The sequence below is a fragment of the Sinocyclocheilus grahami genome, unplaced genomic scaffold, assembly GCF_001515645.1.
Source record: "Sinocyclocheilus grahami isolate Dianchi unplaced genomic scaffold, SAMN03320097.WGS_v1.1 scaffold105.1, whole genome shotgun sequence".
In the NCBI taxonomy this organism is placed as follows: Eukaryota; Metazoa; Chordata; class Actinopteri; order Cypriniformes; family Cyprinidae; genus Sinocyclocheilus; species Sinocyclocheilus grahami.
Genome location: NW_015505284.1, coordinates 139,489 through 160,855, shown reverse-complemented (window position 1 = coordinate 160,855; position 21,367 = coordinate 139,489). Strand labels below are relative to the sequence as shown.

General features: G+C 40.9%; 1 protein-coding gene across 6 annotated transcripts; it reads left to right on the top strand.

The window, feature by feature from the left end:
- The first annotated feature begins 748 nt into the window (after positions 1-748).
- On the top strand, positions 749-20,749 carry LOC107588527 (semaphorin-6D-like). Of its 6 annotated transcripts, none has more exons than XM_016276657.1 (19): positions 749-843; positions 9,151-9,319; positions 9,873-9,984; positions 10,179-10,239; positions 10,474-10,536; positions 10,638-10,739; positions 10,886-10,976; positions 11,566-11,685; positions 11,952-12,040; positions 12,570-12,787; positions 12,874-13,005; positions 13,207-13,362; positions 13,862-14,035; positions 14,398-14,538; positions 14,712-14,789; positions 15,081-15,139; positions 15,462-15,518; positions 16,005-16,163; positions 17,134-20,749. In XM_016276657.1, the coding sequence occupies exons 2-19, from the start codon at positions 9,202-9,204 to the stop codon at positions 18,420-18,422; spliced, it is 3,219 nt and encodes a 1,072-aa protein (XP_016132143.1). In that variant the 5' UTR covers positions 749-843; positions 9,151-9,201; the 3' UTR covers positions 18,423-20,749. The 6 variants fall into 6 exon arrangements, with proteins under 6 accessions (XP_016132143.1, XP_016132141.1, XP_016132144.1 ...); XM_016276655.1 differs by having other exon boundaries at positions 16,005-16,175; XM_016276656.1 differs by lacking the exon at positions 749-843 and adding an exon at positions 1,541-1,955 and having other exon boundaries at positions 16,005-16,175.
- Positions 20,750-21,367: the final 618 nt, after the last annotated feature.

Here is a 21,367-nt window from a genome sequence, read left to right as displayed (position 1 = left end):
ACGAAACATACTTGACCACATATACTGCAAACTTGAATTTCATTTGTGCAGACATGCACATGCAAGCAATAAACTTTGAAAACTTCGATCGCAGCTGCGTTTAACGTACAGATTAAGAGAACGTTTTCTATGCAGGCCTTCATTATTGAAAACGGTTCTGAAAGGTTGACGGTGAAAATGCATGGGAGCACTGTGTCAAAATAAATTCTATTCGCTCCTTTCCTTTTTCGCCTCAAGCTGAAAGTCAAGATTTCCTTCCAAAGAGCAGTTCCAAGGAGTGTGGTTCGTTGTCCTCCCTTCCCAAAACAGTTCTGTGGAAAAGATTTAACAAGCAGCTTACTGCTGGGGGAAGGGACTGGAAAGAGAGGGGGGCCCCTCAGGGTCACCAAGATGTGAGGGCCTCTCGCATACACACAAGAGATTTAAGACACTTTATTGGTGTGTTAAAAAGTGTTTACACTGCAACTGCATTAATAAATATTATATACATATCTTTATACATAAATAGATACACATATACAGACAATAAAGGTCTCACACTCTGGCAGGAGAAAGAAAAAACAGCCGAGGAAGGGAAAGCAGCCAAAAACCACATCTACTAGCGCTGGAGTGGATAGAGGGAGTAGAGAGAGCGAGGGATAGAGAGAGGGAATGGGGAGGGATCCGTTTCTAGGCTAGGTTGTGGTTGGCTCTGCTGATGGATGGACTCGGGATGGATCGGGTTACACCATTTGCCATGCATTAGTTTGTTTTTCCCCGCTCAGAACGGAGAGAGACACATCAAGCTTGACTCAGAGTTGTTGCGATCCAAATCGCGTAAAGAGAATCACGGATTCAGATGAGGTGAGTTGATTTAATAGAGAAAATGCCGCGTAACGAGCGTCTGAGCCGATAAAAAATGGGGAAAAGGAAAAGAAGCGAAAAGAAAAAAGATTTCCAAAACATCAGAAGTACTCTAGGTGCAGCGCAAAAATAGAACTGGAGCTATTTTTATTCTCCCTGATACCCGTTCACACCGATTCGGATTGTTTAAAAGCGGACTGACGCACGCGCTAAAGTTCTTCATTCTGAAGAGTAGATCTCTTGAGGTAATTACTTAGTTTTATTTGGTTTGGGTTGTATTAGTTTGGTTTGGTGAATGACGGGGGGATGGTACTAGAGGAGAGGGAGGGTCTTGGTGCTATTTGATCGGTGAGCTTTTGAAGATCACAAAGCTTTATCCCGGGGACGAGCTGGACGAACCCCACGGGCTCTGGGAATTGTTTTGCGTGGTTCGGATAAAACAATCACATGGGAATCTTCTGGCATTATGGATCGAGCTGCACACATGCTGTCTGATCTTCACTGGATTTAATAGCTTAAAACATTTTGGAATATAACGCGGAGAGGGTATCGTAGTCTACATGCTCGTTTTTGGAGAACATTCAGGTAGGATTTCTGTTTTCCTTTGTATACTTTGTTGTCACACAGATGTTGGAGTAAAATGTAGCATTTTGTTGGACCGCAACTTTCTATTTTTATTCTCCCTGATACCCGTTCACACCGATTCGGATTGTTTAAAAGCGGACTGACGCACGCGCTAAAGTTCTTCATTCTGAAGAGTAGATCTCTTGAGGTAATTACTTAGTTTTATTTGGTTTGGGTTGTATTAGTTTGGTTTGGTGAATGACGGGGGGATGGTACTAGAGGAGAGGGAGGGTCTTGGTGCTATTTGATCGGTGAGCTTTTGAAGATCACAAAGCTTTATCCCGGGGACGAGCTGGACGAACCCCACGGGCTCTGGGAATTGTTTTGCGTGGTTCGGATAAAACAATCACATGGGAATCTTCTGGCATTATGGATCGAGCTGCACACATGCTGTCTGATCTTCACTGGATTTAATAGCGTAAAACATTTTGGAATATAACGCGGAGAGGGTATCGTAGTCTACATGCTCGTTTTTGGAGAACATTCAGGTAGGATTTCTGTTTTCCTTTGTATACTTTGTTGTCACACAGATGTTGGAGCAATGTAGCATTTTGTTGGACCGCAACTTTTTTTCTGCATTTGGACTGTTAACTCAACACGGATGGAAGCGCTTGGATAAAAGTAACTGATTGTATTTGGCATTATTAATGAGAGAAAAGCAGTGCCTTGCACTCTTAAAAATAAAGGTGCTTCACGATGCCATAGAAGAACCTTTTTGTCTAAATGGTTCCATAAAGAACCTTCAACATCTGAAGAACCTTTCTGTTTCACAAAAGGTTATTTGTGGCGAAAGAAGGTTCTTCAGATTATAAAAAGGTAAGAAAGAGATGATTCTTTAAATAACCTTTGACTTAATGGGTCTTTGTGGAACCAAAAATGGTTCTTCAATGGCATCGCTGTGAAGAACCTTTTGAAGCACCTTTATTTTTAAGAGTGTACACTTACATCTCTTTCTTACCTTTTTATAATCTGAAGAACCTTCTTTCGCCACGAAGAACCTTTTGTGAAACAGAAAGGTTCTCCAGATGTTAAAGGTTCTTTATGGAACCATTTAGACAAAAGCACCTTTATTTTTAAGAGTGTACTGTCGCATCCTGTTGCTTGTGTTATTCGATTGAAAGGGGGGAAATAATACAAAATACTGTTTGTATAATGTTTCTTCTTGATACTACTATCATAATATAAATGGAAAAAAAAAACGAAAAACGGGATTTAAACAACTCAATTTGGGAAACTGATTCAAGCATTTGATTCCTCAATTGTATCGTTTCTTCTTACATAGGCTATAATTAAACGGGGATATGGCACAAGATACGGAATGAACTCGGACTTTGGGTTAAAATACCACAGATAATCAAAATACGGGGGCAACATGCTCTTACAGTGTTTTTTACATAACAATTGAAAGATAAATAATAGAAATATTATGAAATACTTGTATTCATACACTTTAGTGTCAATTTCAATTAGTTAATTCATTTGAAATATTTGGCATTGCTTGTGATTCATTTGAGGGGAAAACGCCCTCATAAAGGTAATAAATGCCCCTGAAAATCAATGTCAGTTAATTTCTGACAATGGGCGGAACAGATGTAGCCTATCTTAATGCACTTCAGACCCCTCCTGTCCCGTAATGATGAGGGATCCAAGTTCGCATAGTAGTAGAACAAGGCAGATTTGCCTAGGAGTTGCATCATACAATTTAAACTGATACGATCTCTTGAGCAACAAAATAATATCTCTACTGCCTGTAGAATGTGGTCCGAGGTAGAGGGAGGGAGAAGAGAGTGTGTTGCCGTTGTTGTGTAAAGTGGGTTTTGGAGCCCACGGTCATGCATTAACACAATCAATTTCCCAGCAGAAGCCATTACCGACTCAACACTCTTCTGTTGTATTTATGCATTTACTGCAACTCTTAGAGATTCGTCACGCCTCGGCTTGAACGCTTTGATTCACATGCTCTGTTCAGAGACGGAGTTCAGGTCCGGTTCCGAGCGGAGAAGGTTTAGTTTGAAGATGCTTTATGCTGTTCATCTGGGCTGAATCGGCCACAGAGAAACTGTTGAGTGACATCCAAGATGCGCTGTGAAAAACACGCACGTAGCAAATGAAACGAAAAGAGTTTTTACGTGGAGTGGCAGCCATCAGAAGAATGAATGAACTAATGAGTGAATGAGTCGCTAAGGAAGAAATTGCACAGTTATCTCGTTTGGTTCTGAGTACGCGCAGAATGTTGGCAAATACTGAGTGCAAAATATGAAGTAGGCTAGGGGAGACCGAGGTAACATGTATTTAAAATGATTTTATATTTCACAAATTCATAGGCTACCATATTTGAGGTTGTAAGACAAATAGAAAACATACGTTTAAATTCTGTACATCTGTTGTACATCAATTTTAATTTTCTTCAAAACATGAAGAAATGCCATAACCTCAGTCCACCCATTGTATGTGAAACATGGTAATTCACAACTGATAACAGCAAGCAACAAATGTAGAACAAATACATAAAACATAAGATAACAACTAAAACATGTTTGTGCTGAGCTTTTGTTTAGATCATGAGAACCGCATGTCCCCAAAAGGACAGTAAAACCTGAAATCACCTACACTGTGTGAAGCATCTTACGTTCCCCAGGAGGAAAACAACTTAATAAACAAATTAAATAATGTCTTCATTAAAATGCAGAAAAACAGTTTTGTGAGGGTTAGGTTTGGGGGTCAGGGATAGAAAATAGAATTTGCTTAGTATAAACACAAGTCAATTTAAATGGATGTCCACAATGACAGAAAAACACAGGCTTTTTTTTACATGTAGAGGAATAGCTTGTGTGGATGTACTGTATATCAAGTTAGTCTTACAACTTCTATTGTGACCTCAGAAGGGTGCTGGTCATTTATAATAGTGATTTCACCCTGTAGCTGATTTTTAATTGGTTAAATGGTTTCGACTCCGTATTACAACACTCCCTGCATGCTCTTCTCTAACCATTTCTCGCTGTTTGACCATATGGTAGTTAATGAGATATGCTGTTCTCCTAAGGCAAGCTTTTGTTAGTTTGTCCTTCATTAATGTGTGACAACAAGTTTAAGAGGTTCATCTCTTAGAAATACTATAAATGCAAACCACAAGAGTGCACGGCCCCCCTGTGTTTTCTCTTATCTCTGCTGAACCTGTCAACCCTCTTTCAGAGAGTGCCAGATAACATCTACCTCTGCTGAAACTTCACCGTGAAGCAGCCTCAGCACTTTTCATGTGGGTGTGTGAATAAAGTCAATCACAACAGCTGGCCACATTGTGTCCACTAAGCCCACGCCAGTCCTGCTGTCTTGTGTTCAGCCTCGGTCAGGCTTGAGTAACTGATTTAACCTTTAAAGCATGGAAGTCTCCTCACTGGCCCAGAGTGAACGGACCCTGAACTCTCTATTGTTCCCTTAACACACACACACACACACACACACACACACCTGCAGGAGATGGCTTTGGGAGAGTGGGGGTGGGGAGTATGCACAGGTGGGGCAGTGACCCGTCTTACAGCTGTGGAGTAACAAGTTGTGACTCCTCAGCTGTAATCCTACTGTAAACAACTTTATGATTTCAGTGCTCTTGTGTGGGAGAGCTCTAATCTCAGCGTGAGTCTCTCTGAAACCACACACATCACAACTGCTGAGTTGTGAAAACAGATACGAGGGCCCATTTTTCAAGATCATTTTGCCGGTTTAGTGGGCAGTATGACCAATATCTTATGACAGTTTTACCAATATCTTAATTTTATTACTAAATAATTATATTACTAAATAATATCGTTTTTTAAATATATAATAACTATAACTAACTATACATGTAATTATAGTTATTATTTATAAAAAATACTATCTATAAATACTGTGTACATACTACATAGTAATATAGTTATTATATATATTTATATATATTTTTTAAATGTGCATAATCCAGTTACTTATATACATTACAAACAAAAGATACTTAACTGACTTGATTATTATTTATGTATTAATTTATAGAAATGTTATATTTGGACACAAACCAAAATATATAATTATTCATAAAGAATAGTACATTTTATTTTATTAAACTGATACTTTATCAGACAAATAGTTCAGACTCAAAATTTTGATATAATGAGCCACAGTGCCACAGATCAGTGTAAAATAGCTGATACATGCAAACCTGTGACTGCATGTTAGTTTTCTATATTACATATGAATCGTTTTAAGTATATTTATTATACTTATATACGTTTTTGTTAGATTTTATACAATACCTTTTGAAATGAAAAACAGTAAACATTATAGTTCAGACTCAAAATTCTGACAATACCACAGTGCAATGCAAAATATGCACACGTGTGACAACAAATTATTATTATTATTTTTTTTTTTTTATGCAGATACCTGGCAAAGTTGATTGCCAATCATAAATGATTAAACTCTGTTTTGTGTTGTGCTTAACAAATACCCTTAATAACTAGTTATACACGTAAATACATGTTTGGTACACGTCCCTTCACTGTATTATCACATTTTTCCAGGTTTCTTCTTTTTCTCTTATGTGTAAATATTGTAAAGCACTCCTGAGCACTGATATCTGCTTGTATATATCTGCCTCGGTATAGATTCTCTAGCAGCTTGCACATTTTTGCCATTGTGTGTTATATCATCATACTCGCCATCCCTATTTTACAGCTTCTGTTGATTTATTCTTTCACCTTCTTTCTCAGTGTCAGGCCTCAGGCAGACCTGCAGGGTTCATGTTAAACCAAAGCAAAGTGATTGTGAAATGCAACTCCTCGGTTAAGTGACATAATTCTCTCCTGTATCAGGATTCATGAAGCTAACCTTAGCACATCAGGTGCACCATTGGGGAGTGTTTATTTCACAAGGTTAACTGAAGCCACAGAACGTCACTGACCGGCTTTGTTCTTTTGGCCTTCACTCTCGCATTTCCTGCAGCTGGACTCTCGTGGGTGGGCGCTGGGTGGATCTGCTGCAGGCAATCTTACTAGAATGACCTGCCAACACAAGCGGCATGCCAGCATCCCGGGAAACGCAGCCAAAAACATCAACGAGTGTGCGATTGCGTCGCACGGAGAGCGGCTGTAATGAGAGTAGCCGGGGAGCAGCTAAACACTAACAGGTTGCGTGACTAGTCGCCTCTCTCAACGCAGGGCCTGTCCAGGCTCATACACTGGAGGGCAAGAATGGAAAACCAAACCAAGAAATTCAATAGAAAACACGTTGCGCTCACTGTATATTGAAAAGAAATTCAAGCCGGCAGACCTTTGTATGTTCTTTGTTTCTGTTTTGCATTAGGTTTCCCTCGCTCTCTTTGCCTGAGCCTGGTGTTTTTCGTATGCCGGAATAGTTGTGGTATTGTAGCGTGTCTGCGTAACTCCCTGTTGTGTTTCTATAAATAATGATTAGAGCTTGTGAGGAATTTCTGTCATTGACAATGAATATGTTTCAGGGTGCTGGAAATATCCTTCTTTATTTCTTGAAGTAATATACAGGCAGAGGAAATGATATGGCACTGTGAAGCTGTGATTAGACTCTCAGTGCTGTATTAAACTGGGGCTCCTCTTGTACACATCGCTTAATCCATACGGTGTTTCCCGACCCCTCCGAGAGCGCCGTTCTGCTGATGTGTGCACTTCTGTACGGATCAAGGATGAGCTTGGGAAAAGAAATTCATTTGTAACTCTGTTATGATAGACACATTTTTTGACCCCTTGACCTTTGACTTCCACTGGGTGTCCAAACATTAAAGCTTTTAATCGCTCAAGCTCACATGGGCAAGGGCAACTTCATCTTCATTCCTCTCGTCTTCTGGTCTCTCCTTTTCTCATCTTGTCTCGTCTTGATCCTTCTCTTTTTATCTCATATTATCTCTCATGCTTGTCGCATACATTGTGTCTTCCTCATCTTGTTTGTCCTGTTTCTGTGTTGCCTTGTCTTTTCTCACCTTGTCTCATCTTTCTTTTCTTTTTCTTCTCTTTTTTTAATATAATCTGTTCTGTATTCATCTTGTCTCTCATCTTGCCTCTCCTTTTCTTCCCTTGTTGTCTCTCATGTAATCTGGTGTGTCCTTCTCATCTTATCTGTACTATTTTGTCTTGTCTCCGCTTATCTTGTCTCATTTTTATCATCTTGCCCCTTTCTTTTCTCTTTCTTGTCTCATCTTCTCTTGTTTTCTTTTTTCTGTTTTCTTTTTATGTCTCATGTCCTCTCCTTTCCTCTCTTTTCTTCAATTCTTGCCTCATCTTGTCTTTTTTCCTTCCTATCCTGTCTCTGGTCTTGTCTTGTCTCTCTTTTCTACTTATCTTATCTGGTCTGTCCTCATCTATACTATTTGTCTCTGCTCCTCTTGTCTCCTCTCGACCCTTTCTTTTCTCATCTCGTCATTTCTCTTCTTTTCTTCACTTCTTGTCTCATACGTTCTATTCTCATCATTTTCTCAGCTCCTCTCCTTGCTTCAAATCTTGCCTCGTCTTGTCGCTCCTTTTCATCTCATCTTGTCTTTTATGCTTGTCTTAACACCTCTTGTTTCCTTTTTCCTCATCTTCACCTTTTATTGTTTCACCTTGTCTCATCTAGCCTTTTTCCTTCCCTTTTTCCTTTATATTTTCTTGTCTTTGTTTCTAAGCTCGTCTTTTGTCTCTCCATCTCTTTTCATAACTTCGTCTTCTCAAATCATCAACCTTTTCTCTCATCCCATATAAGAAATTGCCAGAGAAAGAGTAATTTCTATTGATCCAAACAAAGCACGATAGCCCAGAATCCCTTGCAGTCAGCCTGTAGAAATGAAGATCCATTATGGCAACAGATAAGCGGAGAACCTCCCTTCCTTGAAGGACTGTGGATCGTATTTCATAAGGAGAATTTTCCTAGGTCACATCCCCCATTCAGCCGATCAATGGAGAGCTGATCAATCCACAGCTAATCAATAATAGCAGGGTGGTACAGGCAGCATATGCATATTACAGCATGGGAGCAGGTGCGCAGGGCTGCTAATTGCAAAAATGTCAATACTGAAAGTGAGCATGTGTGGCGAGATGTGCTCAGGAAGTGGTTGAGGCCTGACTCACTCACTCACTCTCTCTCTTTCTGCCAAGCTGTTTGTTGTCTCCATGTAAATTGTTTATATCCGTTCGGGCTTTGCTGGCATGAATAATTTGTAGCTTTATAAATATTTGACTTTACACTGCTCATTAATATGCACAGATGATTGTCTCTCCAGGACACGACCCCAACCAAAGCACTCTGAAAATCTTCCTATTTGGATGTCCATTTCAAGACTTCTGTGCCAGGCACAGCAAACACACTCCCAATCATAGTACTCAGCCCAAACACACATGCACATTTAATAGTGCACAAATTCCATTCTAAAATACAGTGTACATGTGCATCAGAGCTAGCTGATAACAGCGTTCACGTTTGTGGTGTCTTAAGCGCTCGCTTTCCACTCCCTCTTTGTCTGTTTTTTGACCTTCCTCTCATGGACAGATTTTCAATCATGGGTATTGGCTGCCAAATACACACACACTAAATGAATTGTTGGGAGTGCAAATCCTGATGGAGGTCATGCACAAAAACACAAGAGCAAGTAGTTAAAAATAGTGGCTGATGTATGTTGACGTCTGCATGTGTTTGTGTGTGTTGCAGGTAACATCTACATAAGTGCAGTACAGGAGGTGTGTGCCCTCTGTGCCAGCGATGGGGTGGCGAGAACTGACGATTGACCTGCTGCTGCTACTGCTGCTGGTGGCATCCCATCTGGAGGCTGTGAGCTTTCCCGAGGACAACATCCCTTTAGACGTTGTGGACCGACACTGTAAGAACCAGACTGTTTCTGAGTTGCCCCCATCTACATAGGATCTTTATCAAAAAGAAGAAAAAAAACATACTGGTGTTTCTTGTACTAAGGGCACTTTTGGGACTGCAGGCTTTTAGAAAGTAAACTGCCATGAAGCACACTTTTTATACTCTCACTAGTGCATCACGTTTCCCATAAACAATGGCTAGTGGATATACATGCAAAAGGGAAAATTTCAGTTTGCATGTTCTGTATTGCACAAAACAGTGACACTTTTTGCATAATTTAACAAAATTACACTTGGGCACACAATACAAATATTGCCATGTTCTCTGTAAGAAGACATGCACATATAAAGTCATTGCATTAGCGCTGCTGTGCTCTGCAGTGAGAAAACACTCCAGCATGCTGACAGTGCAGTGTCTGAACGTCAATGCAGGACCTGCATTCATTACTTTAGCAAAGTCTTTCTTCAGGGCAGTTTAACATGCAGTTGCCGCAGTCGATCAATACCAACATTGATCTCTGTTGACGCTAATACTGAATAACGGTGCATCTGTTTGTTCCACAGATGCACGACAGTACCCCGTGTTTCGTGGACGCCCCTCTGGCAACGAATCTCAGCACAGACTGGACTTTCAGCTCATGACCAAGATACACGATACGCTTTTCATCGCGGGCAGGTAAGTCAGCACAGGATGTGGAAGCGAGATCTTCGACCGTTGGACCTGTTCAGATGAGCTGTTTGATGAACAGTAGAACTATGAGTAGTAATTTGTGTGAAAACTGTCTCTCTCTCTGTCTCTCTGTCTCTCTCTCTCTCTCTCTCTTGCTCTCTCTCTCGCTCTCTCTCTCTCTCTCTCTCTCTCTCTCACAGGGACCAGGTGTATTTAGTGAGTCTGAGAGAGTCCTACAGGAACGAGATCATCCCATACAGGGTGGGTTCACAGTAAATTAATTTATGACCAAAGTGCTCTTGTCCCATTGAGGCACGCCAGGTGATAAAAACTATCTCTTGTTAATCTAAGTTCCAATTCCAGTCATCGAAGCACTTTCTGTAAATCGCTAGGTTTCTGTTTCTGTCTTTCTTTCCCTGCCCATGGTGTAGCACATTGTTAATGTTTAAGAGTGTGGGAAACTGTGTCTAATGGTGATGGTGTGTGATGTCACAGAAGCTAACGTGGCGGTCGGGACAGGCGGACAGGGAGACGTGCGCCATGAAGGGAAAGCACAGAGTGAGTCCTCTACCTTTTCAGCATAAATCAGCCGTCGCTGGTTTTGTAGTATTTACAGCACTAAAGCAACCATCAATCTCACTGTCTTGTCTTCCTTTCAGGACGAGTGCCATAATTTCATTAAAGTCCTGGTTCCTAGAAACGATGATCTTGTGTTCATCTGCGGAACAAATGGTTTCAATCCTATGTGCCGTTACTACAGGGTAGGTCACACTGTTAGGGCTACGTGACTGTCTGCCTGTTGTTTTGCTTTTAATAAGTGACTGGTTAATGTGGAGCAGGTTACAGTACAATGAAGATAAGAACTCTGGATCTCTATATATTCTATCTATTTCCCTCTCTTATTTAGTTGGATAACTTGGAGTTTGATGGGGAAGAGATCAGCGGTTTGGCCCGATGCCCGTTTGACGCCAAGCAGACGAACGTTGCCCTGTTTGCTGGTATGAGAGCTGTCAGGATAATGAGGAGGATGATGAATAACTTTGCCATGAATTTTAAAGGTTTTGGATAAAATTAACACTCCAATGAGAGCCGAGACTTATGTTGAGCATTAATCAGAAGTCGCGAGAACGTCCTGTCTTCACGCCAGCTCTGTTAGTATACAGACAGGAACGGCACAACCTGGCGAGAATTAACACGCTGTGATGTCACGTGTGCATCTGAATGAGTCTGTACAGGCCACGCACTGCAAAAAACCTCCAGTTCAAATTTCTAAATATTTTTTAAAGCATTACACTCACTAAATTTAACTAGATTCATGCTTGAAACAAGAAATTATTATTAGTAGTAGTATTATGACAGAACGATTGTTTATATTTTAGTACCTGGACCATATAAAATAGCAGGAACAAGGAAGTTAAAAAGCAAAAAGTGTTATGAAATATCATGCATTTATGAGTGAAAAACCAGAGTGTGAATAAGCCTTTTGTGTTCTGAGACGTGTGTTGAGCTCCAAGTATAATCCTTGAGTTGTATATAATTATGTAATGAAGATAAAGTGTGTTTTAAGCTCACGTATTTATGTCATAGATGGTAAGCTGTACTCAGCAACCGTGGCAGACTTCCTGGCCAGCGATGCTGTGATTTATCGCAGCATGGGAGACGGTTCTGCCCTTCGCACCATCAAGTATGACTCCAAGTGGTTAAAAGGTACAGAAATTCTTGCTTGTCTGCTTCATATACACACTTTGTTAACCTTGCTGAACCCAGTACACAGCTGACGTATAACCTGTAACCATACCTTAAAGTGGGTCAGTGATGGAGAAAGAAAATGGTGCGTGTTGATGTAAAATCCAGCTTCCTGTGGCACAATCTAGGTCAACACTTAACCATACACTCAGCCAACAAAAACGCATCAAAATTTTACTTGGGGTCAGCGGCGGAGATGCTAATGCTTCACTCTTTTTCTCTTCCAGAGCCACATTTTCTCCATGCCGTGGATTATGGGGATTTTGTCTACTTTTTTTTCAGAGAAATCGCAGCCGAGCACAACAACTTGGGAAAGGTATGACTTGCTATGAATTGTGCAATGCTAACATTGCTACGGGTGCTAAATTTCACAAAACACACACAAAAAAGTAATGTGGTGGTACCACGGTATAGTAATGTTATCAGATGGTAATACCGTGGTATCTTAACTGTAATGATGTAGTTCTGATTTGTATGTTAATGTAGTATTCATAGGATTTTATTTAGAGATGAGTGTTTGTCCCAGAGGGTCAATATAGCATCCGTTGCCTCAGGATTTGCTTTAAATTGGCACATATAACGACTTTGTACCACAAACTAATGAATATTTAAGTTTAGTTAATATTTCAGTCAACACCTGCATTGAGAGCAGGTTTTACAGTAGTGAATTATTAAGATTGTTACATGGTGTTAATTCAAGCCCTCTAGCACATTGCAGTTTTGTTCTATCTAAGAGAAAAAAAAAATTCTTGCGTATATTTAGATTCGACTTAGCGGTCGGGGAGATAGTTCTATTATTTAGAGAGCGATGCTGAGTTTCTCCTGCTATTTTTCTCTCGCTGCAGGCGGTTTACTCCAGAGTGGCTCGGATCTGTAGAAATGACATGGGAGGGTCTCAGCGGGTGCTGGAAAAACACTGGACATCTTTTGTTAAGGCTCGCCTAAACTGTTCTGTTCCTGGAGAATCGTTTTTCTACTTTGACGTACTTCAGGCTATTACGGACATCATCGACATTAATGGGGTGCCTTCTGTGGTTGGAGTTTTCACCACCCAGTTGAACAGGTAAAGCTCGTCACAATCCTTTCCAGAAAAACTCCACATAGAAACAGACTTAATAGCACTAACGCCGCTGTTTCTGATTTATTTAGTATCCCTGGTTCCGCGGTGTGTGCGTTCTCCATGGCAGACATTGAGAAAGCATTCCGTGGCCGTTTCAAAGAGCAAAAGACGCCAGATTCAGTGTGGACGCCATTTCCAGAGGATAAGCTGCCCAAGCCCAGGTTGGTGCACGCACTAGTGCATGACGGGCTAATCATTGTGAGATTAATAATTAACAAGAGATAATTGAACATGCTGCATATTTAACCTGTGTGTGCAGTGGCCATATGGAGGCGGGTATAGATTTACAGGCATGTGGCACAAGGCTCTTTGCCCTCTTTCCCTCAACCGGAACTGCATGTGTGTGCGTTTTGTCTTTTCAGACCCGGCTGCTGTGCGGGACACGGTTCAGCAGAGTCTTACAAAACCTCCATCGAGTTTCCAGACGAGACCCTTCAGTTCATCAAGTCACACCCTCTCATGGACGCCTCAGTCCCCTCCATTGGAGATGAACCGTGGTTCACCAAAACAAGAGTCAGGTACGGGCACAGTGCCATCATTCAGCACAGTCTGAAAAACCTTGATCTGACAATCTCACAGGATTTGTTGCAACCAAGATATTTGACAAAAAGCACAGTCTGCCCACTTTGACAGGAAAAGCCACCAGCTCTCTTTGGTTTATCTGTATAATCAGAAAAAATTGTTGATATCCGTCAGAAAGAAATTTAATACTAGCACGGATTCTTACATAAAACATAAAATTACGTAACAACAAACTGAGCAGTTTGCCATCTAAACCCAGTGTCAGTTGTTAAAAAAGTATCGGGTAAACATTTTATAACCCTCCCAGCAAAGAGCGTTGGTTTCACGTTCTAAACAACTGGCACACCTAATTTAACTACTTCAGGTCTTGATAGTTGTGTCACGTTTCAACATGTTTTGTCCTTTGTCAGCTCAAGTTAAGCTGTTGTAAATTAGGCGTCTCCTTGTAACTGAAAAGCGGCCTTGTACTCAAGTGTTTTTCCTTCATCTTTGTAGGTACAGGCTCACGACACTCGCCGTTGATAACACCGCAGGACCCCATAAGAATTACACAGTAGTTTTCATTGGCTCTGAGGCAGGCATCATGCTAAAGGTTCTGGCCAAGACATCCCCACTGTCTTTGAATGACACCATCCTACTGGAGGAGATTGACATTTTCAATCAAGCCAAGTATGTTTTTCAACCTATAATTATCTCATGATCAGTCTCTAAAGGCATTCTCTTTGTGTTGAAATTGTGGGAAACTTATTTGTAGACACAATCATTTTATGAAGCAGTCTTGGCTATTTACCCAGAAATTACTCCCAAATTATCCTTTTATGACCTGAATGAAAGTTTTGGATCCTTTGAGATGAGATGAGATCTGTTTAATGTGAAAGCGAAAGGTTTTCACTTTCCCTCGTCAGTGTTTTGTTTTGTTCTCTTTCTGCTGAAGTATGTGACTGAAGAAAGCAGTGACTGACGGATAGATCCGATAACATGATTTATCTGTTCTTCACTGTCTCCCTCCCTCTGTTCTGTTTTTCTCCCAGGTGTTTATCCAGCAATGAGGACGATCGGCGAATTCTGTCTTTCCACCTAGATAAAGACACCCACACACTCTATGTGTCCTTTTCCAGCTGTGTGGTCAGAATACCACTCAGCCGCTGTGAACGACACAGTTCCTGTCAAAAGTGAGTCCTGAATGCAGCTCTTTTCATACAGGCAGCAAAATCAAAATCAAATTAAAAAAAATTAAAATATATTTCATTTTTGTAGTCTAAACAGCATGAAACCTCCTTAACCATTGTGTGGTGTGATCGTTTTCCATATTGTGTAGTTATAAACATTTGTTTTTGTGTTGCAGGTCTTGTATTGCTTCTAGAGACCCCTACTGCGGCTGGATGTCACATGGAGCTTGTGAGCGTATTCCTGCAGCTATACAGTAAGTCAATCACAAAAATATTCAAATTTACCTAGAAAATGCAAGGAGGATATACTGAGAACACTAAACTGAATAATTGTCACTGCAACTGATACCCTACAAAGCAGAGCTAGATTCTCTCTTAACAATTATCTTTTCTACTTTTATTCTTTATAAAATACACATTTTATGTTTTGATGCATGTTGTTTTTAAAAAATAACAGGCAAAAGCATGCATATTAATTATGTTGCCCAAAATTTACATTCTTTGTACAAACTCATTATCTTATTACTCTTTTTCCTGTTTTGCAGAACTGGTTATGAGCAAGATGTTGAATACGGCAACATAGCTCACCTCGGCGATTGTCATGGTGAGCTCATCAACACGTGCCCCTTTTCAAAAAAATTAGTTAGTAGTTGTGACGTCAATTACCCCCTCACACTCTCAGCAGATGGAAATTAACACATATCACACAAACATCATACTAATTCCTCTGACAATTAAACACTCACACATACGTTGTGTAGGCCTTAACATTACAGAAAGTGAAAGAGCGATACAGTGTAAACCAGAGGAAAACAAACAGTTTTTATTCTTTTGTAATTTAATAAAGACAGTTTTAGCGTTTTTATAATTTCAAACTTTTATTTTTGTTATTTTATGCTGATTTCCTGTTCCTTTAATTCTTTTAGAATTTTTGGCCACTACATCAGCGCCAGATTTCAAATCATATGGCGACCCAACCTCTGGTTAGTTTCCTGTACTGCACTGGATTCATTCATTGAGTTCATCTTTCTCCCTTTCTTTTCACCTCTACTGCTGCACCTACCCTTATTCCTGTGCTTTTCATCATATTATCACCATTATCATTGAGAGGCACCTGATCTCTCAGCACCAGCTTGTCCATCATTTCATCCATTCATTCTTTCGTTCTTGCATGGATATGTGTTGCCTCCACCTTATCATCTCACTGGAATATATTGTTGTCTCCTAATTCTATTAGAGATAATCTTCATCCTTTCCCTCCTCTCAGGCTGAAATTTTCCTTACCTGAGACTCTGCACAGTCATTACTTTCCTGTAATGGTTTAAAACATCAGAATCAATCTCTAAAAATTAACCTCAATGAATCGAATAAACTGACGTATGACAGTTCTGTCAGTATGTACTAACCCCGATCGTTACGTTGCGCCTATCATGGGCTCCGATTCTATAACAGTTTGTTTGTCGCTACAGACATGGAGTTGCCATCATCGTCAGTCACAGTGCCCGTGACCTCTGAACACATACAATCACCCCAAACCATCCCCACTCAGATACCCCAACTCTTTGGCTCACGGAAATTTGTGCTCCACGATGACCCAGCCACTTCACATTCTATTGAGCATATACCAGGTGTGCTGGAGGGTAAGGCCTTGACCAGAGCGCTCAGCACTGCTGCATGGAATTCTGGGTAATAGCTGCTATTAGTGCTGCTAGTCTACTGAGAGAGTGCAAACATCTCTGATAGCAGCCCATTCCTTACCAAAATGGCATGATAAGCAATTCTGCAGTCAGTCACACTACATTTGCAAAGTAGGGATGCAGACTCCTAGTGCAAGTGCTCTTGAAAACTTTCAGGTCAGCACAATGCCTTGTTGTCTTGAAGTATATAGAGATGATACAAGCAGCTATACTTAGATTCCATCAGCGTATAAAGCTTTTTATTATTATTTTCCCTACTTTTAAAAATATTTTGTTACTATGATTTGTCCTCCATGTTTAACTTTATTTTCTATATATTTTCATTTAATGCATTTTCTATGACATTTTTTGTTCAATCTGACTTAAATGGCTACATCTTTATCTTCTTTCGTCTTTTTCTTTCTCTGCCCTTGGTTTTTAGTTTTAGGGAAACTTCCAAAGGCCTTGCCACTAAGCAACACTTTTAATCACCTTTCAAGCAACATTATTCACCAACTAACTCTTTCGAATATATGCGGACACTAACAACACTCACCCCCGGGTGCTAGACGAAAGCAGCGGGCTTAATTCTCTTTGGGAAAACTCTCATGTAAATCAACAACATACTAACTCACCTGATACTGCAACCCATGTGCAATAAAATGCTCCACCACACTACTTTACTAATTTGCCTCCTTCACTAATATAATAACAGGATATCTCATTGTATTTTCTGAATGCTAATTAGATTTCTTTAAAAAGCTTTTAATATGCTGGAAATAACAGTTGTATGCTTTGATTCACACCAAATTTTTAAGCATCCTTTTCGGGGGGAGGAAAGGACTTTTTGCTTTAAGAGAGAGCTATTCTGTGATCAACTGTGTAAGTGTGTTAACATGGTATTTGGCTATCTGTGTTGCAGGTGTGTGGGAAATACAAGCAGGTGAATCTAACCAGATGGTGCACATGAATATCCTTATCTCCTGTGTGTTAGCTGCATTTCTGCTCGGTGCATTCATCGCTGGCATGGTCGTTTACTGCTATAGAGATGCCTTCCTTCGCACTCCACGCAAGATCCAAAAAGATGCAGAGTCAGCACAGTCCTGCACTGATTCCACTGGCAGCTTTGCCAAGCTCAACGGTCTGTTTGACAGTCCTGTGAAAGAGTACCAACCCAATATGGATACTCCCAAACTTTACACCAACCTGTTGAGCAATGGGAGGGAGGTGCCAACCACCGGAGACACAAAGACAATACTCTTGAGCGGACAGCCACCAGAACTAGCAGCACTGCCTACACCCGAGTCCACACCTGTGCTTCAACAGAAGAGCCTTCAGCCAATTAAGAACCAATGGGAGAGAGCTCACGGAAAGATAAGTGGCTCCTGCAAAGATGGGCCACCCAAGAGCCCGCAGTACCTTCCCTCCAGTCCCCCTCCCCATTCTACCATCAGCAACCCCCACATCCCCAGTGCCGTAGTATTGCCCAATGCCACACATGAGAGCAGGGCATCCTTCAATACTCCTGACGGGCCTCAAGCAGAAAAGATCCAGAATAGTGATCAACATGGTTCCAAGTCTGGCCGTAAAGACCAGCGGCGCACTGTGGATGCCAGGAACACCCTGAACGACCTCTTGAAGCACCTGAATGATAGCAACCCAAAGGCCATCATGGTGGAGATGCCAAAATCCCGACAGCACCTGATGCTGGAACCCATTGTAAGCCCAACAGAGCTTCCCCCCAAAGTCCCAAGCCGAGAGGCCTCCTTGTACTCTCCCTCTTCCTCTCTGCCCAGGAATAGCCCGACCAAGAGACTGGATGTGCCGACTACACCAACATCGCCCACAGGGCAGATGGGAACTCTCGAGAGACAGCGGTATCACCGCAGCTCATCCCAGCGACACTCCATATCCTCGCCGCCCAAAGGGCTGCACTCACCTAGCGGGGCCATAGTGTCCCGGCAACCTAGTATGAACAGAGGTGGGTACATGCCACCAACTCCTAGTCCACCCACTAGACTAGACTCTCATGGTGTACCAATGGCTATGACACCTTCCGTATCCAGGCAGAGCAGCTACAGTGGGCATGGATCTTTACCACGAACATCCATCAAACGGACAGCATCGTTAAAGCCCGATGTGCCCCCCAAACCCAATGGCTTTGCACCACAGACTGCACAAATGAGGGCAGTGAACAAGTATAGCTACTGAAATGCTTAGCAGGATCTTACTCGATGAATGGACAGTGGGAGTAAAAGCGTTTGGCCCACAGAGATATGGCATGCCAGTCTCCGTTCCCTGTGAAGGGAAATGAATCAGATGGCAGAGCTTCTGTTTCGGGTAGTTGTGCTAGTTCTCAATGGCGTTGTTCTGTCACGCTTAAGTGGCAGGTGACGGATTCTGATCTTTAAGGCGGCAGGGACGCCTGAGGTCATGGGTCACAGCTGACATGCAGCATAAAGCAGCTGCATAGTTGCTGCGGCGATCGGGCAGCATATGCTTTCCTATGCACTGTTCTCACTGTCAATGTGAACTGTATTTGTTAGACTGTTTGGAAAATATGATATTCTTGCTTGGATTTCTCTCCAGAAGACAGGCAGAGTGAAAGGGACATTTTGTGTGTCTGTGTTTGATTAGTCTCTGGGGCTAACCAGTGTGCATTCATTGACCATGTTTTTTTCAGTAAAATGAGAACAAGCTTGAGTCATCACTGTCATAAAACTAAATCCCATTTATTGTGCATTAACATCAGATGTGTTTGGACACAGAAGTTCAGATATTAATTAATCATTTCTGTGTGCAAAAGAAATGTCCAGGGCTCCTGCTTGGACTACTGATTTTAAAACTCACAGGGTAAAAGTGCCCTCAACATTTGTGCTGCTAAGTGTAGACGATGACAATGTTTAACAGACTCCAGTGTGACATTTCATGCAGTAGTTCTGTGTGTTAAGCTTTTAAACCCACAGGTTCAGCACAGGATCACGCTGGTCAAATGTACAATGTTCTCTTTGTTCATTTATAGTTCCAGAAAATCACTGGGAATCCTGTAATCCCATAAAGTCAACTTTCAACTATGACGTAAGGCAGATCATTGATCAACCTCTCTCCTTTCTCACATGCCAAGCAAGCACTGCTGTTGGGTCTGTGATGTTCAAGACGATTTTTGTCTCCTTTTACATTCTTGAATGTTCCTTGCGGTTTACACCATTTCAGAGAGCTTGCTTTTTGGTTCCTGGGCAAAGTATTACAAAAAACTGCAAACAGCACATTCCTTACTATATACCACTACTCAACTCTGTGGCAAAACCCAACCTCAGCTCCATACTAGACCCTATCTGAGAGTTACGCTTCACTTTGCTTGTTTAAAAGAACAGAGGCCTCAATTGCATACTCACTATAAGTGTACAATCACTGCAATACCTACCAGTGTGTCTTGCAGAGTCGTGCCAGTGATAGCGTTATTGTAAATATTCAACTATTTAAGTGTGGATATTTTCAAGGCAAGTTTACCTGGATCAGTGTATTTGTGTGCCTTATTAAAGTCATGAGAGCACAGTTTGGTTTTGGACATTTCACTATATATTTAATTTTACAGTTTAGTTTTGGACATTTCATCATAGACAAATAATTTTTGGTTGGATATGAGCAGGCAGTGGGTGAAATTTTAGGAATCTGTCATTGCAAACCCCATAATGATTGACCAGTAATCTGAAAATTTGGAGTCCCCTCAGTATTTGCAGTGACTACGGCCCTGGATGGGGAGACCATGATATGGCTGGACCTTCAGAATGAACTTTCTTTTATAGAAATTAGATTTAGGGGAAAAATTATAATAATTGCTTGGCCATTTTCTTATTGCCATTTTATTTTTATGCATTTCTGGAAGGTGCTAATTTGCGACGATGAGAGGCCATGCAATGAATGTATTATGAATCTAAAATGTAACCTAACTCCTAATCACCTAACTCTCAGCTCACAATATTTCACAATATTTAATGGGGTCAAATCAAGATGTGCTTTTATAGTGGGTCATCTATGATTAGAGACTCACAGTTTGTTTGAAATTACTTGGGAATTTCAGTATATTGAGGGGAAACTTGCCTGTTCAATCCCAAAGCTTCATGTTTGTTTACATGTTCTGATTGTATTAGAGCAGCTGAGCGGAGGCTGGTGCATCATCACCTGCTAAAGATCAGTTTTATTAAAGGAGAGAGAGTTGATCCTGTGCTCTGGTTCAAGTTGTCCTGTGTTGAGCTGCCTTGTATATTGCAATATAAATCTGCAATCTGACTTCAAGCCTTTACTCAGTCAATACTCTACGTGCAAAGAAACCAGACTGATCTACCTTTTATTTTTAATACTGTGCAAACATTGGCAGTTGAAATACAGCTTTTCCTTTCTGGAATATTTTAATGTGTAGATATTGTAAAGCTGTACTGTGAAAGTGTAAATAATTACAGTCATTGTTTAAGAATATTTTTGTTGACTTTTTTTAACACGGCATGTATAGTTGAAATAAAATATTACTGCACAGAAAATGTTTTCTTTCCTTCTTTGATAATAAAGAATGATACCTCTGCAACACATACTTGTAAGACAGATGATAATATAATATGCAGTCATGGGACACCCAAGAACGATGGGATTTGCCATCCCTGATGGCAAACTTGTCGTGACTGCACTCTCTACAGAGTAAATGGTGAATTTTTTTTTCATATTTCGGTTAACACTTCGTTTAAATGTGAAGCAAGTTCCATGCCCAATTCAAATTTTCTGAAATGCAAATATTTTGCAAATATACACTGAACCCCAACACATGCTGACAATCCTTCTGCATGTTGAATCTGTGGGCTGAAACTCAGAGCTGCACGACGACATCAGTGATGTCTTCACTGATGAGAGACTTAGCACAGACTTTATTTTTAGACCCTTGTTTTGAAATCTCGGTGGAGAATAAGCCATTCCACATCTCAATGGGAAATCCTCCAAAGTCATTTGTAAGCTGAGCACCCAACATCTGCTCCATTGGCTCAGACTACAGCCACATACACAAAAGCTCAAACACACACACACACACACTGATAGCATCAGGTATCCAAGATCGTATGAGAGACTTCTCTAGAAGCCAATCTTTTGAAAGTTTAGGTCAGACACGT

Excerpts from the sequence above, each read along its gene's own strand:
- LOC107588527 (XM_016276655.1), top strand. The coding sequence starts at position 9,202 with ATGGGGTGGCGAGAACTGACGATTGACCTGCTGCTGCTACTGCTGCTG. Across the intron at positions 10,977-11,565 it reads GAACGTTGCCCTGTTTGCTG|ATGGTAAGCTGTACTCAGCA; the intron begins GTATGAGAGCTG and ends TTTATGTCATAG. Across the intron at positions 15,140-15,461 it reads TCACCTCGGCGATTGTCATG|AATTTTTGGCCACTACATCA; the intron begins GTGAGCTCATCA and ends TAATTCTTTTAG.